An 18773-nucleotide genomic window follows, 5' to 3' on the forward strand; every position below is an offset into this window, starting at 1 on the left:
ATGAAACATCGTCTGAGTTCCGTTCTCCATCCCTTTGTCATCCAGGGCCTTTTGTGCTTATGGATTCTTCATTATCCCCCTCTCAAGTCCTATAGCCCCACTGCTCCATTTCTCCCATCTCTCCCTCTGCTCCATGCAATCTTAATGCAGCCTCAGTACTGGAAGTTGCTAAAAGAAATTAAATGTATAAATATATTTTTCTCTCTAGCAGACTATAATCAAAGGCAATATCAAAATGAGAGATTTATCTAATGGTACCAGGCCAATACTGAAATTACTAAACACACATTTATAATAAGTTGGTTAGAGTATACTAGTATTTCCATATATTTGTCTCAAAACTTCTGTTGAGACTCTGATAAATACGACTTCCACTCAGAATTCTGCTCTGACTGGCAGCCATGGAGGTACGGTGTGCCACTTGATCTCACTTCACGAAGAACTTGCCTTTTGGCTGGAAAGTGTGCATTTAGCTGACAGTGTCCGGCAGCAGCATCTTTCCCAATCTGGTGCAGCATTCGGCTAAGGTCATCTTCTTCTAAGAACTACCCACTTCCAATGACAATTCAGCAGGCACCTCAGGACAGAGCCATCTCATCCCAATGTGGTAATATTCTAATGGGTAACTTTTGCTCTGGAGCTTCCTATTGAGTTGACCAAGGCTATCAAATTTGCGCCATAGTCTGAGCGTTTCCATACTGAGTTCTGCCACCTCCTAACTTTCCTTTTCCTTTAGTTGGTGTCAGATCAGCATCACAGACTAAAGTTCTTTCTACTTCAACCTGTTCCTCCCCTTATTATCTTTAATGTGTCTTACCCACTAACAAACCTTTTGCCTCCCTAGTTTCACCTCAGTACCTGCTTCCCAGATAAAGTATGCTGACACAACCTGTCAATCTTTTCAAACATTTTTTTAAATTACAAAAGTCGCATTATTATATTTCAGTAGTGGGAAATGATTCCAATCTTTTTACATATTCTTCAACAGAAAATTTAGAGTGACAAATTTACCACGTCCAAAAATGCTATTTGTATTTTTCTTCTAGTATTTTAATACATGTTTGCAATGTTCTATGAGTAAAAATTATATCTTATCTTTTTCTAATTATGTAGAAATCTTAACTCTTAGAAATCGTGTCATTAAAACTCTACCTTCAGATTTCCAAAATAAAGTCATTTGGATAGAGGCAACAACACTTAACAATATGTGATTCCAATTTGATAAGTATTATGAAAAACTTACATTAGCTGGAGGAGTATTTCTTAAAGAGACTTGTTCTTCTAAATGTTAATAAAGCTATTTCTTCCTTTAAGTACTTACCACATTATTCTTGTTGTAAATATATTTTGGCAACATGGTCTCATCACCATTTCTGACTTGCACAACCCTTGACCTAAGGTAAAGCACATGGTTTGTGCACATTAGGTGTCTGTTTAATTGAACTGAACAACATTCTTGTCCATATTTTGACATCTGGTATTTCACTGATGTTCCCAGGGGAAAAATCCTCAGGAGTATACTTCAACTGCCATGGAAAAGGACAGGAAATTGCTATTTTTCCCTGATGCTTTGCCAATAAACCCTTGAGTCTGATAAAAAAAACACATTATTTCTTTGTTAACAGATGTTGAGCTCTGGAAGACTTTTTAAAAGCCCTATTCTTTCATTAACCAGAATACTTCCATACACAGCATTGGAGTAAAGAGAAGGTTTAACACAGGAAAACCTTGCTAAATAAATGGCCTCCAAGTGACAAAGGCGTTTTGCTTTTCTTTGAATTCCCAGGCAGAGGCCGGGATTTGGAGCCAGGATTAAGGTCTGGATGAGTCATCTGCCATGGTGGGCAATGGCTCAGTTCTCTAGTCTGCAAAATCAAGGCTCAAGTGGATTTCTCCTTTTCATTTCTCTTCTTCTTCTTTTTTTTTTTTTTTTAGCAAGAGAAAAAATAAATTCAGTATTCTTTTTTTAGGAGGGTTAAAAAAAAAAAAGAAACATGATTCTATTGCCCAAAATTACTTATAGGATTTCAAAGAGTGACCTCTTCCCGGTTATAGCAGAACTGATGGTGGCAATGGGAACGCATTAGCTTTTGAAGCAAAGAGCTTCAGATTCCCAGTCCTTCCCATCTCTTTATTGTACTTTGGAGAATGGGAAGATCGGGAGCAAAGGAGTGTTACATGTAATACCATTTCCCCTGAAGGCAATTAATATTTCTGTCAGGTAGACTGTCACATGGCAGGAATCACAGTCACAGCAGTGAATGATGAGAGGGTGGACTTCAGGTACACTGAAAGGTTCAAAGCCTTGCTTTTTTCACAGCTGGCCGATTAAGTGATTTTTAAAGTTTGGACTTCTCAAGGGCAGAGGTTTTTCTTCTTTCACATTAAATGTACTCTTTTCTTCACACTGTTTAGTTATATAATAAGGTGAGTACAAGTGCAAAATCATGCTTTTTTAGTGTTAAAACACAGGATTATATCCTTCATCTTCAAAGTTATATTTTTCATGATATTACCAATTTTGGACATAGTAAAAATGTAGCTTGTTCTTAACTGAGTTTGCTGGTAAATATAGCTTTGATTTCCTCTCCTCTCCCCTCTAAGATCTGTATGATAGTTTGTTTATAACCTACCACCCTGTCTCTACATGTGAGACTCCAAACAATTGCATATTCTGTAGGCATGTTTTCCAGATTTTTCTGGCCTTGTTGTTTTGGCTGAAATTGCGTGCCTCTCCTTCCTTTGACCCATGCTGTTTACAGTATTTCACTTCGGTTTATCAGACAGCACCTGATTAGGTGGCCTTCTGTCATCCATTCCCCACACGTCCCGCCTGGCTTTGGCACCGTGGGGCTGGCTGCCCTCCAGAACCTCATCATGAAAGCAGCTGTCCTGACAGGGGAAGATGAGTTTGGTTCATCTTTGAATATTTCAAGGAGTTAGACTTAGTGCCACAGATAGGTCAAGGCTCAGTCACATTTAAAGTGTGACATGATGGCATCCCGAAAAAATATTTAACATATCAGGCAGTGCTATTTCTTTAAAAGAATAAGGACCTTGGAAATGGGCAGATATGTTTTGAAATGCCCGTTCTGCTGTTTTTCCAGCTATGCAATGGAAATACTAACTGTAAAGTTCCAAGCACCAAGCATGTTGCCTGGCACATTAAAGCAGGCTCAATAAATTTTAGTTCTCTTTAAAAATGCATTAAATATTTACCATGTGCAATGCAAACTTGGATAACTGGAGTACTAAATGGTACCAAAATATTAGGAGGTGGGTGCTCAGGGTGTTTTTAGAAGAAATCCTGTCGAATTCTGAGCTCAAACACACGCTAGAAAGTTAAAAACAAAAAGCCACATGACAAATTTAAGGAAATGAGATTTCTGTTAGTGGAAGCATAAGGTAAAGTTTCATGAGGGAAGCGGCACTTGAATAAAAAAGCTAAAGAAATGATTTCCTTCACTAGTGATGCTGATTTGGAATATGCAGGGATAGAAAAGGGTACGTAAGAGACAAGAAAGAAATGACAATAATGTAGGGCTTGTTTGGGAAATCAGTAACAAGGTTGGCTGGAGTGTTGCCCACATTAAAGGGAAGGTAGCAGATAACTTGGGAAATAGAGACTAGGCATATTTTGGAAGACCTAAGATCTCAACCTACATGAGAGGCATGACGTAGTGGAGGAACACTCGTTATGAATGAGAACTCCTAGATTCTCTTGTAGGCACCTGGTAAGGGAGGACAGAACATCCAGGTTCTGGAGGTACATTGTTCTGGGTTCAAATCTCAAAGTGTCCACTTACCAACTCTAACCTTGAGCAACTTACATTCTCTTTCGAACCTCAATTTGCTTATTTGGTAAATGAGAGGATTACATTAGACTATGTCCTTGAAGAATAAAGTTATTTGTTTATAAACTTGGTTGTTGAAAAATGGCAAAGGTTTTTCATAGAAAGTTTTGTTTTTAAAGTTGGAATGTTTAAAGCCTTGTAAATGAAATAATCAAATGAAATAATTAGAGAACTCTTTGGTTTCCATTTCTTTGCTAAACCTTTATGATTCTAAGGACATAGATCTCGTAATACCATCTAGGACAGTTTGAAGGAGTAAAAGACTCAAGGCAGGAAAATCATTCATATTTGGACTAAAATGAAATGAGGATTTGAAGATAGTAGCATTTTTTAAAGGGGGAGGGGAACTCAGGTGAGAGATACTCCAGTGGTATAATGAAAAGAATTTGGCAACTGATTGAATATCAATTTTACCTAAGAAGCACAGGAATTATTAACTTTTTAATTTACATGTTCTTTTATATTAAATCATGTACATGACCCAACTGAATGATAACTTTTAATTCTGTATTACTCAGAGAGAGTTTCAACAGAGTTTTGAGTGGTCTGGATTGGTACATGTTACTGATTCAACAAATATTTACTGTGGACCTAGTCTGTGACCAACTATGTTCTAGGTGTTGGGGACAGAGCGGTGAACGTGAGAGACCAGGTTCCTGCTCTCGTAGAGATTGGACTGTGATGTAAAGGGACAGGAACGCCAAACAAATGAAGACTGCAGCTCTAGGGAAAAAAAAAGTGCGGGGAAGACTATGAGCCAAGCTGATGTGATAGGAAGTACCTGGGCTAATGAAAATCTCCCTAGGAGGATGCATTTGGGCTGAATGAAAGAAGGAGCCAGCAACATGGATTAGCAGGGCAAGAACATTCCAGAAAGAGGAAATTTATAGCACAAAGATAAAAGGACGGGGATTATGCTTCCGTGGGTTTCAGAAACTGAAAGAAGCCAGCCTGGCAAGAGCAGAGTGAGTGAGGGAGAGAGCATTCAGGGATGAGAGAATAATTCTCATACAATGTGTTAGTTCACCAGATGGGACCAACTCCAAAAACTCATTTCTAATATCTTCTTGGCTTTATTGCATTTTCACAGTCCAGTAGATAACACCCCTCACAGCAAAAGTAGTTAATAAAACCACACTCATTCTTTTTCCATACCAGCTTTGGGAATATGTTGAAACTCCCAATTTTTCAGAGAAGAGCACTGGGGCCCACAGTTCTTAGCTACTTGCTCAAGGTCACACAGTTTGTGAGTGGCAGGGCCAGAACACAAATCAGGCCTTACGATTCCAGTTTCCACTTTCCATGGTGTCACTTTCCCTTGTTATGTAACCCTAAGGGATAACAGGGAGGTACTGACCTCTTATCAGGCAGCCCACAGGAGGAGAGTCTGTAACTCTGAGTAGCTGTTTTAACTGAAAGGAGGTGGAGAGTCCGGGCTTATGCCTGAGAGGGTGACGCGTGCTTGCCTGCACTAGGGTTTAGGGGTAGAGAGGTAGAGGGGAGTGCCTGTAAACAGGGAATCAGTAGAGTGATTATGTACTTATTTTCCTTTGCTTAGGAGTCTTATTGCAGCCCTTTGGTATATATAACAATATCCGAATTTGATGATTTTTCCAACAAAATCAATTTTATACAACTGTACTGAATGGATTGAATGTAATGAATATGCCACAAGCTACCACGGCATTTTTAAAACAAACATGATGTGTGGTAAATAAGCTGGTATTTACACATGGGCACCATAGTAGCTATTTCTGCACTTTGCCCCTCCATTAAGTTAACTGCCAAGCCTGAGCCATTAAAATCCAGGCTTCTTCCCTCAATTACAGCCATACATTAACTCTGGACATCCTGAAACTTTTTTAATAGAGCCATTTTCAGGAAAGATTATGAGCTTTCCTATAAGTGTATCCCCTCCTTTTTGTTCCCATCCTAAGGCCCCAGTTGCTACTTGCAGCTTTGAATTCTGAACATGCTTGTCTCGGAGCTAGTTGGGGTCTCTGTGATGTACCCTAAATCCAGGCATCCATCTAAATGAGAGCCCTAGATAGAGAGACTGATTGTACTCCTTTGCTTTCAGAGAGCAGCATTTGCTGCTTGCTGAGGGCTTTCTGCCTAATGCAGAGAAGGGCGAAGAAGTGTTGCCTGGTGTTTGGGAGCCCATTGAAAGTCGCTTGTGACTGAAGGGGCTCGCTTTTTCTTGAGCTGCCAGACACTGCAGGCTCAACTGAGGCGCGGAGGTGCAATTCAGGCTGGTGGAACAGCGGGAGAAGGCAGGGACAGGCGGGGCTAGCGCGGCTCTGCAGCTGATCACACGCACCAGCACAAACACCGCTCTCCAGTTGCTCCGCGGCCGCCTAGCATCTTCTACCTGAGCCACCGAGGCGCGGACAGTGAGTGGGAAACCGGGGAAAGCAAAGGAAAGCACCGTGAAGCAGAGGAAAAGCTGGAGTGACACTTCTCTTTAATCTGAAAGTGACCAGGAGCTGAGGCTCGAACCCCTTACAGCAGTGCCACTGCCGCTTGCCAGGAAAGCACGGCACCAAGGAACCCCCAAGTCCCGCGCCCAAATCAGTTTGTGCCCGGGGCTCCAGGATCCTTCTGGTGGGGGCAGCGTCGGCCCTCTGGAAATTTCGGACCTCGAGGGACCTGCATTGGCACCCCCATCGTGGTACAGCAGGAAAAGTGGGGGCGAGGAAAACAGCCCTGAGCGTTGGGTGCGAGGCCAGGCTGCCGCTGCAGCCCGCTGCGCCGTCTCCAGCGGGGTGAGTGCTCTGGTTTCTTGCACCGCCGCGTCTCCGCTGCAAGCGGGGGCGGCCTGGGGCCATTGAGGGTCCGCTGGAGGGACCTGGTGGCGCCCACGGAAATTCAGCGGCAGGCGGACGCCAGGCGGACAGGTCTCTGGAGTCTGAAGCGGGCGTGGGCAGTGGGTGTTGCACTAATCCTCGGCAGACATGCCTTTGGGAGGGATTTTGGCCAAAAGATAGGAGGCGGGAGTGCTGGGGGCAGCCGAGAGTGGCCCCGGGGTGGGGAGGGGGGCGGGCGATCCGGGAGCGGCGGGGAGGGGGGAGGGTCTCGCCCAAGCAGGTAGCGAAGGTTCGGCAGATAGGCGAGTTGGCAGGTGGCGTGGAACTCGCTTGTCAACTATAAATTTTAAAAGAGTCAGTTTGGGAGTGCTGCAGGATAGTCAGTGGGGCTGGGGGAAGGCAGGAGGTGGCCCGGGATGCCTGTGGTGGGGGGAGCAAAGAGAAGCCTCGAAAAGCTTGGAGGCAAAATTGCGCTTGTGGTCTTTGCATCCCTCCAGCCCTGAGCGCGGGAGAACACTTTTTTAAGACTCAGCTTGGAGGAAAGCCTCCGTCCCAGGGGAGCAGAGGCTTCTGCAGAGACCGCGGCTACCTGCGGGGTGCGCCCCCCAACCCAGGCGCGCTCGCTTTTTGTCCCCCCTTTCTCCCCCGCCCCCACCTTCTTATTGGTGCTGGTTTGCAGCGCTCGGCTCCTGCGCCTTCACTTCGCGTTTGAATCTGGCTCGCCCCTCCGTATTATGTCTGCACTCCGAAGGAAATTTGGGGACGATTACCAGGTAGTAACCACCTCGTCCAGCGGCTCGGGCTTGCAGCCCCAGGGGCCGGGCCAGGGCCCGCAGCAGCTTGTGCCCAAGAAGAAGCGGCAGCGGTTCGTGGACAAGAACGGCCGGTGCAATGTGCAGCACGGCAACCTGGGCAGCGAGACGAGTCGCTACCTCTCGGACCTCTTCACCACCCTGGTGGACCTCAAGTGGCGCTGGAACCTTTTCATCTTCATCCTCACCTACACCGTGGCCTGGCTCTTCATGGCGTCCATGTGGTGGGTGATCGCCTACACTCGGGGCGACCTAAACAAAGCCCATGTCGGCAACTACACACCCTGCGTGGCCAATGTCTACAACTTCCCCTCTGCCTTCCTCTTCTTCATCGAGACTGAGGCCACCATCGGCTACGGCTACCGCTACATCACCGACAAGTGCCCCGAGGGCATTATCCTCTTCCTCTTCCAGTCCATCCTCGGCTCCATCGTGGACGCCTTCCTCATTGGCTGCATGTTCATCAAGATGTCCCAGCCCAAGAAGCGCGCGGAGACCCTTATGTTTAGTGAGCACGCGGTGATTTCCATGAGGGACGGAAAACTCACGCTTATGTTCCGGGTGGGTAACCTGCGCAACAGCCACATGGTCTCCGCGCAGATCCGCTGCAAGCTACTCAAAGTAAGTGCGACCCGCCCCCTGCCCCACCTGGCAACCGCCAGTCCTCCAACCTGAGAACCACCCTAGCCCCCTAGTCTTACCTTTTGCCACACGTAAACTTCCTTTGGGGAGGGCGAAGCTGGACGCTTGGGCAAAGAAAGCACAGTGGACCCTACTGTTATTTTCCCACTCACTCCGGTGCTCTTATTTATGTCCATCATTGCGTTGTGCTTGTATCACTTTCTGGACTAGTGACACCCAAGGTGTGGTGGTGTTTCCTGGAGGCCAAAGGTAAATGAGTCTGCCCTGTTTTCTGCCTTACCCTTGTTGCTTTGCTCTTTAGAGCTCTTTTGATTTGTTGTCAGTACTTTGCTTCATTACTTTTGGGTTATTAAAACTGAGCACCTTTGGTTTTAAAGAAATAGGTGCTGAACCTACCCCAACTTTTACTTAGGGCTTGTCTTCCTTCCTTTATTGCTCCCCCGCCCCCAGTATTGTCGGCAATATTCCTCTTCACCCCATAACATTGAGTCTGTCCACGGTCATGTTTTTGACGAGCACACTGACCTGAGACACAGTTAATAAAATGGAAGAAACAACACCTGGTTCTTTAAATTTTTTATTTTTACTAAATATTTTCCTAGAGAAGTATTTTGTGAAAACTTGAGTGCTTTTCCTGTAGAGCCTCTTGTTAATTTTATTCTCAATTGCCTATTTCTATGAAGCCTTTGTCAATTACAGATTTCACTTGAAGCTTTTCAGCATCCATTAAAGAAGATTGCTTCCCTACCATCAGCAGTGTGAATGCTAAAACAAATTGCACCTGGAGTGGTTATTAAAGCAAAGTTTATCTAGTCGTTAGAGGGCACTGCTACCACCAAGGAGAGAAGCCCACCCTTACCACTCACCCAATTAGAGTCTGGAAACAAGATCTAACGCCGGTTCTCTATGGGTTATTTACAATTCCTGTTTCTGAGGGATTTACCTTAGGCAGTTTTCAAGTGTTCGCACATTTAAAAAAGATAACCTCAAAGAATATCTTGAAAATTTATCTCAGGTTTCATAAAGAACCAGTTTCAGAATTGAGCATTAATAAAATGAAAATCTGATAAATACATAAACTGAGATTTTTACCTTTGAAATTTCAATCTCCACTCTACAAGTATATATTTTTTTACACAATCTCAGCTTATTGTTGTAGTTAAAAGTGATCCAGTGTGCTTTTAAAAAGTTTGGCCCTTGTGTCATTTTCGTTAGTCATGTGTAAGATCTTACCCTAGTGACTCGACCATGTGGTTTAGGAAGTTGTTAGAGTTAAAGCAGTTCAGCTGTCCTGCCACCCCACACCATGTGCATCTTTACTACGCCATGGACAGTGTATAAACTAGAGTTCCTGTGGCAGGGTGGACAAATTTTCCATCTGATTCTGGTGAATATGTTCATTAAGATAGCTGTAAATAAATGATTTGAGCAGATAATACTTTGTATAATTGCCTTCAATGAGCTGCATACAGTTTTTAAAGTTTAATGTAGCATGTTGCCCACCGTTTGAACTGAAGGAGTTGCCTGGGTCCGGCTAAGCAGTTGTGTGGTGGAGGTGTTCATCATAGTGGCGTGTGTTGTGCGCGCTTGTTTCTACAAATGGAACAAGACGTGTGATCTCTCTCGCTGACATTAGGCCCACTGCAAAGAGAGAAACCCTGTGTTAATACCGTGCAAAAGTCTCTGTCAAGGAATCGTGTTTATGTGTCGCGTTTTAGATTCTTACCGAAGGAGTAGATTACCATATTTATTGGTCTATTGGAAATTTAAAATTAGACTTTAAAGATCGGTTTACATTCTGTTCTCAGGGTTTTCAAACATATATAGTCATTTATGAAAGCAAATATTCTTTCAAGCCAACACATTTTAGATGTTTTTAGAGTTTATTAAATTTTATTTGAACAAAGCCAGAAATAATTAGCATTAATCTGCATACCAGGTTTTTTCTGTTTGTTTTTGTTCTGTTCTCCCCCCCAACCCCCCACCCTCCCGCCCTCTTCAGGTACAATGAATCTGAATTATTTCGTCTCTACAGTGGTTCAGAATATTCATGATGATTTCTATGCACAAGACCATGTACCACGTATACCTTAAGGAATGTCCTGATTGAAAAATAAAAATAAAAGATTTATAGTGTTGGCAAATTTGGATTAAGGTGCTATATCAACACAAGGTGATAAAAACATCTAATTAAAATAATATGTAAAATATTCCCATTAAATTCTTTGCTTTGGGTTTGTTAGGAAGCTGTCATTGCTAGAAGTTAAAATGATTGACATGTTGTGTCAATTTATACTTAAACAAAATTATGATGAAATTCTCTCTTGCATTTTGTGAAGAAGCAAGGAGTTGATTAGTGGCAGCTCTTCAGCCAGCCAGTTAGTATAGTTTGAAGTTGATTTTTTTGTAGCCTTGGTAATTTAAATAAATTCTCATAGTTTCTACGTCACTTCGTTAGACTTTATTAAAAAGGAGTCATGTTTTGTTAGGGAACTGGTAACATTCAGCAACATTAGGAAGGAGATTTCCTTTTAATAAATTTCTCTCATTTGTTTTTGTTAGGGACGGACATGAAGTGACCCAAAACAACCAACTATATATTTTAAGAGAAGCTATACCAAAAATCATACAGTAGTACCATATTGACATCAATCAGTCTTATACAGTCTTCTTATTAAATATCACCACACATATTCTATTTCCTCCTAAAACCCCTCTTTGACATTTTAAATATAAGATTTATGTATCCTTAATACAGAGAAATAATACAGAATTTTAAGGAACCCAAACCCATTATATTTAATGGTACTAATTGTAGTTTATGTATGTTATTCCTGTTACCTAATTTAATTTGTACAGGGTTGGGCAAAAGTAGGTTTACAGTTGTGAGTATGTGAGACAGTGTTTATTCTTGCATTATTAATTAATTATTGTATTATTTTACATACAAACAACTGTAAACCTACTTTTGCCCTACCTTCTATTTCTATTGCTGTTTTTTCATTTGTTGAATAAAATTTTATTTTTCAGTATTAATATAAAATATCTATTTAATGACTGTAAGGCATTTCCTATTTCGGGGAAGTTTTAAGAACATGGATATGACTTCTAATCCTTGCTACTACAAAAATTTCCATGTGTATTTTTTTTAATTCTCAAAGTTTTAATGAAAGTTTTTTTTAAATAACTTCTGCACAGTTTTTAATTGTTATTCACTTATATGAAAGCAAATTTTATTTCAACTCTATTCTTATCTTCTAAGCTTGCAAATACTGAAATTTATTTCTATATTCAAATATAGGTTTTCCAGTGTTATGCTTGGAGTAGTTGGTCCTATTTTTCCTCAGAAAATAAAAAAAGAAAAACTAAATAAAAAATAAAGAGTATAATATGAAGTTATTTTTTACATTAAAATTCATAAGTTTATCAGCTCTTTTGAGATGAATATTCTACTTTTCCTCTTTTGTCTCCATGTTGAATTTTTATTAGAATTTTCAATTCATTTTATTTATCTTCTTTTTCTTTTTAAACTAAAACAAAGGGACTAATGAATAGGATAGTTGTGTCAAGTTAATGTATCATCTAGTTGAAAGTCTTAATAAAAATGCCTGGATTAGGGAGTTGAAATTAGTGGCTGAAAGCTGGACTGTGTTATTTACTGTTGGGTATAAAGGATTCGGAAATTTCACTTACTCCTTTCTACAAATCTAATGCTAAAGGTTGATTGCCCAGATTGACATCTTGTTAAGGAAAATTTAAATAATATTCTTTGATATATTATTCAAGAATTTACAAACTTATTATTCACTAGTCATCATATATGTGTGACATACAGGCACATAGTTAATCCTAATTTACATAAAGTAAACATAAAATCAAGTATTGTTGGATCTTTATTTTGAAATAAAGAGATTAAGAGAAATTATTTTCATGAAAGTGCAATGTTATTTCTTTATATTTTTATTTATTGCAGATAGTCTGTCTTTCTTTCCTGGGAGAGCAGCTGTGCCACCCTTAACTCTCACTTATTGAAAAGCAGTGATGGGCAACCGTCTTCTAGTATATCACATCCATTATTTTTGTACTCATTTTTGAAATTCTTAATGTATATGGATACTCACAATTGGCTGTTATCTGGTTTTCTCATATAAATGTGCTCAAGTGAAGATGTAATAAAAAACAAAATTATTGTCTGAAAAACCAGTAAACTCTTCATCTTCTTCATATATTCTAATATGGTGTTAAACCTTTACCCACAATGAATTCTGGACACATGATTCCTAGGTTTTTTTCATATATTTATTAGTTTGTCTTCATTTCATACTTTGCACTTAAATGCAATCATGCTTTTGACTTTGTATGACCTTATTTGTATGGTTGACTCATTTCACTGATCGAGCTAGGGTAATTTGCACTGTAGTTTTAATCTTGAGGTAATTAGCTAACTTCTTTAAAAAAATTAAAGCCACAAATAGATATCTATCGCAAAAACAACTTTTTCTGATCATCACATGAGCTGTTAATAAAAATACTGAGGGAGTCTAGAGTCTCCCAAAGTTCTTGGAACTATATCTTATAATGTGGGTGATGTTTTAGCATAGATTATGATTTTGAAAAAAAAATTTCTTATTTAGCCTAACTTTCATTCTCTGACACGTGTACAATAGTTCCAATAGACATAGAACTTGGGTTCCTTTTAAAATCTATCATTGTTACTATTTTTAAAAATAGTAGTAACATGTTGTTTTGTTTGCTTTTGTTCTTTATTTTTAATATAATACTGAAAAGTACAGGGTGGCTTGTACTCAGGAGAATATAGTGTGAATAGAAATAAGGGACATAAAGACCCAGAAATAAACAGCAGTAGGTCAGGAGAAATGATAAAGAGAAACAGCAAAAAGCGTTTGATGAACTTGAGAGTGTTTGTGAGTAGGAGGGAAATGTGCATTTAAGATACAAATTCTGTCCACAGTTATTATAAATTCTATAAAGGGCTCCCAAGGAATTATAAAGTTGTTCTTTCATTTGAGTGGCATAAAATTCTCACATAATTTATTACAACACAAACTACTTTGCATGCCTTGAGGTACTTTCTTTTTATAAAGTGGATATATCTTGATGAGATAAGAAGCTGACCTTAAAATTTTTTATTTTGGATTTGATGTTGGTCGTAGTTTTTTCCACCTGATATTGATGGAAAAGTAAGCTTAATGAGTCAAGGAAATATGGGCTTTAACTGTAGATGGTCCAGACAAAATTATCATCCACACACTTCTCTACCAGACTTCAGTTTTGGTCTGATTCCCAAAACCATTGTCAGAACTGCTTTGAGTCACAAGATGTTTTTTTGTTCCTTATCCTGGTACTGGCCTTTTGGCTCATTTCCTAATTTGAGCTTCCAGAGATACTCTGACCTCATTCCATGTATTTTCTTCCTGACTTCAGCCTATATTGAACGCACACACACACACATACACATTTAAAGAAGAGAAGTGAAATTATTGCAGGAAAAATCATGGGGAGGTGGTAGGCAAGCATGGTTTGCCCTCTCCAGCTGTGCCTCATTTCCTGTTCTTTCTTGCCCGTTCCTGACCACTGGCCCTCAGTGCCTTTTTGCAGTAGAGACTTGTGGGAGGTGATGGGGTGTGGGTCAAGCCTTAGAATGTGATAGAGGTAAATCTCATGGGTCAGATGTTAGTGATTAAATGCTTTATTCATAATTCCCTCAGCCTCCCCTGGAACTAGGAAAAAGCACAATGGTTTTAGTTAGAGCAGAGTTAGGTTAGAGAGATGGGACAGAGGTAGCAAACATACCACACTGATTGTGTTGAAGTGTGTTCTTGCTAAATAAGTGTGGACAACTGGTCACAAACCTCCCAGGAGGAGGATGGCCAAATGTGGATCTGCTTATCCAGGGCAGAGCTAAAGGTGTGTCCTGGTTGAGTGTGTGCATGCACATGCGATGTGAGCAAGCGCTCAACAACTTTCCATTTGTAATATGAAAGTGGAGTACTTGATAGGGGAATGTCATGACAGTCCCTTCTAGGCATCTGTGACTTAAACCCTTTCCACTGGCAGTCAGAATTGTAATTGATTATCTTGTAGGCCTTTTTGGGGCTCTCAGTTCAAAGGCATTTGACATGAGCTGCTTCTTTGAAATGAGTACCTACCTGCAAATATATTCACAGTGAGGAACAAGTCTTAAATTCTACACGTATTTATTTGCGTATAATTTAAAATGTATATAATAGAAGTGCTACTTTTAAATAGCAATATTTTCCTTAGGAAATATAACTTAGAAATGATTTTCACAACCTAAAGTGTACAAAATCATTTCAAAAATCCATGATGTTCTAAATATAAATATTTTGTACAGTAAGGGTAAACAAACTTTAGATTTCTTTGATTTTTCTCTTAACACCCAACATTTGTTATAATTCAGTCAACCAGAAAGCCTTTCAAATGGCGGAAAGATCTTTATTGCCTTTCCCAAATTCCATTCAATTGCAAATAAAAGTTGTATCAAATCCACCTCCAGGTCTAGTGTTTTTAAATTATGTTCTCAATTCCTAGGAATTACCAGTTTCCCATGAATTGCCTTCCATCTCTTTATACTTTCTTATTCACTCAATAATTTTGTGATTCTAAGTGATTATTTCATCAATGGAAGTCAACTGGAGTTATCAAGTCTTAAGAAATTCAATAATTTACTGCATCAATCTCCATCTTTAGCGATAGTTCTGAGTGATTGTTGATCTCCATCATACCTGCTTACACATTTTTATCTAGAAAGTGATTATGGTTCTGTGTTCTATTTGAAATTAGGAGGTTTATAGAGCTAAAGGAGATAATTTGGACTATCAACAAATTGTTCTATAAATGGAAGATTTCTTCTTATATCAACATTTTTAAGACTACATAATAAAGGCTAAGTTGGATTTTATCTAACATTTCTTCTGTCTGTTAGCAAAATTTCTGGGCAAACATGGTAATTGATAGGTAAATAAGAAAATCAGGAACTGATACAATATCAGTGCTACTGATTTATTATATACTCAAGGTAAAGATCATGGTTAAATTTTATAAAGGTGCATACAGGACTCCTCTCTTTTTTTCTTTTCTTATACATGTGTGTATCACAGTTCCTTGAACAAAAGTTCTCTCCTGCTTATACAAGTCAAGAGACTTAAAGCTAACTGAGCAGTTTTTTCCCTTTGCACCAGAAATCTCTGGAATTGCATCAGAATTAGAAAAACCTAGATTGGAGTTTCTTGTAAGCCTAGAGTAGAAGTGTATGCTTCTGAAAATGCATTGTGATTGTATAGGCACAGGTAGGTTTCTGGAGCATCGTAAGAATTTGGTTGAGCACTGATGATATAACCTTGCTCTAACCCGCAGCCCAGACTTTAAACAACGCCAGGACTTCAAGTGTCTTCCACACTAAAACCACATCCTTCATTCATATAAATAGAAAAGTGTCCTCTTTAATTTACAATGATTTATAAGCTCTCAGTCTATTAGAGAGTAGAAGAAGCAAACAAAAATCAGGGAGGTAAGCATATATACAGTTGAAATATGCGATGGCCTAAATAAAGAAAATCTGAGAGATAAAACTGTGGATGTCTGTAGTGTCATTTGAAGGAAGGGTAAATTAGATAGTATCCACTGAGAAATAATTTCAATGAATATGCAGGGAATTTCACCTACTTGAAAAGCATATAAACATGGAAAACAACTTCCAAAGAGATATAGTGTTATACTTTATCCAAAGTGTCACATAATACATATAGCTGTCAACTCTTCCTTATCAAGACTTGGATAGCACATAAAGCTGCGAAGGGGATGGGGGTTAGCTGTAATTTTGAGAATATAGGACAGATTGTTTTTATGTCAGAAGGTACATGGAGTTTTAATAGAGCATGTTCATGCATATTTAAGTTTAAATTACCTGTCTATGAATTAACTGCTTTGCTAAAATCAAAGTGGTTTTTACTCTAGGTTGCAATTCTTCTCATAGGCTGCCTGTTTCTGGGCCACTTCTTTACATGGGTTGTTAAATGATCAGGGAGTGTGAAAGTTAATTGCTTACTTGAAAGCTTTTAGAATGAACCATAGGCATAAATATATATATATATATATATATATATACACACACACACACACACATATATTTGTGTATACATATAAAAGGAAGACGAACTTTACTCTTGAGGTACATATACAATCATTAGAAAAATATACCTCCTTTGGGGAAAGTGATTTTTAAATAAATAGGAAATGAGTTTTTAAAGAATTATTTTTACTTTTTAGTGCTGAAAAAGCTGAGCTTAGAATAGTTAGTAAATGACCCATTTGTTCATTAATTATAATCATCAGAATACCACCTTGTGTTTATATAGCACCTGTTTCTTAGTAGGTGAGGGAACAATGACACAGGTTTTTGTTTTCATTTACATTTGTTTCAATTTTGGCTTTTTACTGTGTTATGTTAATCAATACTTGTTATACAACTGTGTGGTTGGAAAGATGCTGGTTTCATCTGTACTTTAATGACTTGAGGACAGGTTTAGAAACATAAGTGACTTCTTTTGCTTAGAAATACCTAGCTTTATCTAACATTGCTTGGGAGAGGTGCTGTTTTTATTTTTGCACTTTCCGATTTTCCATGAATTTTTTTTCTTATCAGTAATCTTTGTCTTTTTTAAAAAATGAACTATTCACAAGGTAGAGAAAAAATATTCTCAATGTTTTCATTGCATCTTTTTTCTATACAAGTAAAATTTCTGAGTATCATTCATTATAAGGTAGTCTCTGTAATTGACTGATTCGGCTGTTGAGACTATCCCCCACCAATTTGAAATTCTCGGTGTTCTTGTGCCATGGAGGACATCTTGCTAAACCATGTTTCCGGTGTCTTCACACTCATTTACTCCACATAAAAAGCCAAAGTACTTGTTGGAATTTTGAGAGTAAGAATTTTGTCTCCAAACTCCCACTTCTTTGGACAGACCTGTTACCAATTCTGTTTTGTTTATTGAATTAGCTTTGCAAAGAGCCTGTTAAAATATATTGGATGTTTCCAAGCCCTATTTGACAAACAGCAAGCAACCTGCCCCGACACCAAATAAATTTTTCTGTATGCAACTTTTTAACATATCCTTTATTTTATCAACATCATTATATAAACTTTAATATTTGTTTATACATGATCCTTATAAGGGACAGATATAGAGAATAAAATGGAAATGACTAGAAGAGAAATATAGGTTTACTTTCATGGTTTGCTAATTTTAAATAGTTATGTTTAATTTCCTTTCAGAATTTAGCATGCAAGCAATTTATTCAATTAAGTTTACAGTGATTTATACTGATATGTATGCTACTGAATTATGAAAGTTTTAGCAAACTGTAAGTCTATCCAATATAGATTATTAAATTGCATTTTGATTTTAAAAACTTCAGTTTAGCCTAATTTTGCACTCTATTCTAAAATTAATAAAATAGAGAAGTAAACAACATTAATGCAGTTTATTATTAGGAGTTTGAAAGCTAACAGTATCTGCCTTTTATTTTTACTGTGAACTGATATGTACATAAGATAATTTAATATGATAACATCTTTACTCTTCTAGTTCATGTATATTTGTTACTTTTCAAAAGTCCTGGAAAATAATTTATTAAGTTTCCTTTGTAATAATGAAGTAAATCTCTTTTTAAACTATGACCAAACTTTTTCGGCTTTAACAAACTCCATAAGAATCGCCTACTTACTTGCTTTGCGAGAAAACTACTGGGCTTCGATGAGTTATCATGCAGTGATTTGTGTCGAGCAGTAGCACGTACATTCAACTGCACAGTTTGTGCTAACAGCCATTGTTGGACCAGGCATTTCTCCAAAGCTCGTGAGTTAGGAGATGGTAATTATAGTAAGTCGTATATTATAAATAATGCATGGATGTTTCTCATGAGCTGTGTGGGATTTCGGCCCATTTGCCAGAATATAGCTGCAGAAGGATTTGTCTGGGGTTTGTTTCAGATGATTGATAGTGCAGAATGTTGGCAATGATGCAAATTACTGTTGCAGTGCCTTGAAAATTTCAGTACAAGTGGTGATTTCTTCTCTCTTTCTGTGTGCTTGTCTAGTCTCGGCAGACACCCGAGGGTGAGTTCCTTCCCCTTGATCAACTTGAACTGGATGTAGGTTTTAGTACAGGGGCAGATCAACTTTTTCTTGTTTCCCCCCTCACGATTTGCCACGTGATCGATGCCAAAAGCCCCTTTTATGACCTATCCCAGCGAAGCATGCAAAGTGAACAGTTCGAGATTGTCGTCATCCTAGAAGGCATTGTGGAAACAACTGGTGAGTAAAACCATAGATACGCCATCAAGTTTCTTTATTTCATAATGACATGATATTATATGTACAATACTTGTCATGAATTGGGCTAATCACAGTAGTGAAAGCAATGACTTGCCTCATTTCTTGTAATATTAAATTGATATTACTTTTAATATGAAGATTTACTGTGGTGATGATTACAGATGTAATATTAACTCAGGAATACTCACTGCAAAAAAAAAGCACCTGAGATGTCTCCTTAAAAATGATTATGATGTTTTGTTTTTATTACAATCTTGGATTTTCCATAATCACAAAT

At 38.8% G+C, this 18773-nt stretch overlaps 1 protein-coding gene across 2 annotated transcripts in view; it reads left to right on the forward strand.

The window, feature by feature from the left end:
* Window positions 1-6053: 6053 nt before the first annotated feature.
* KCNJ3 (potassium inwardly rectifying channel subfamily J member 3) overlaps window positions 6054-18773 on the forward strand; it is a 135336-nt gene continuing 122616 nt past the window's right edge. Inside the window, exons 1-3 of one of the 2 annotated variants that reach the window (XM_024579812.4) lie at window positions 6054-6619; window positions 7159-8094; window positions 18259-18475. In XM_024579812.4, coding sequence (XP_024435580.2) covers window positions 7396-8094; window positions 18259-18475 — 916 coding nt within the window. In that variant the 5' untranslated portion in view covers window positions 6054-6619; window positions 7159-7395. Of the gene's footprint in view, window positions 6620-6934; window positions 8095-18258; window positions 18476-18773 lie in introns of those variants that run through there. The other variant, XM_045187415.2, reaches the window with a different exon arrangement.

Source organism: Desmodus rotundus, chromosome 2, assembly GCF_022682495.2.
Source record: "Desmodus rotundus isolate HL8 chromosome 2, HLdesRot8A.1, whole genome shotgun sequence".
NCBI lineage: Eukaryota > Metazoa > Chordata > Mammalia > Chiroptera > Phyllostomidae > Desmodus > Desmodus rotundus.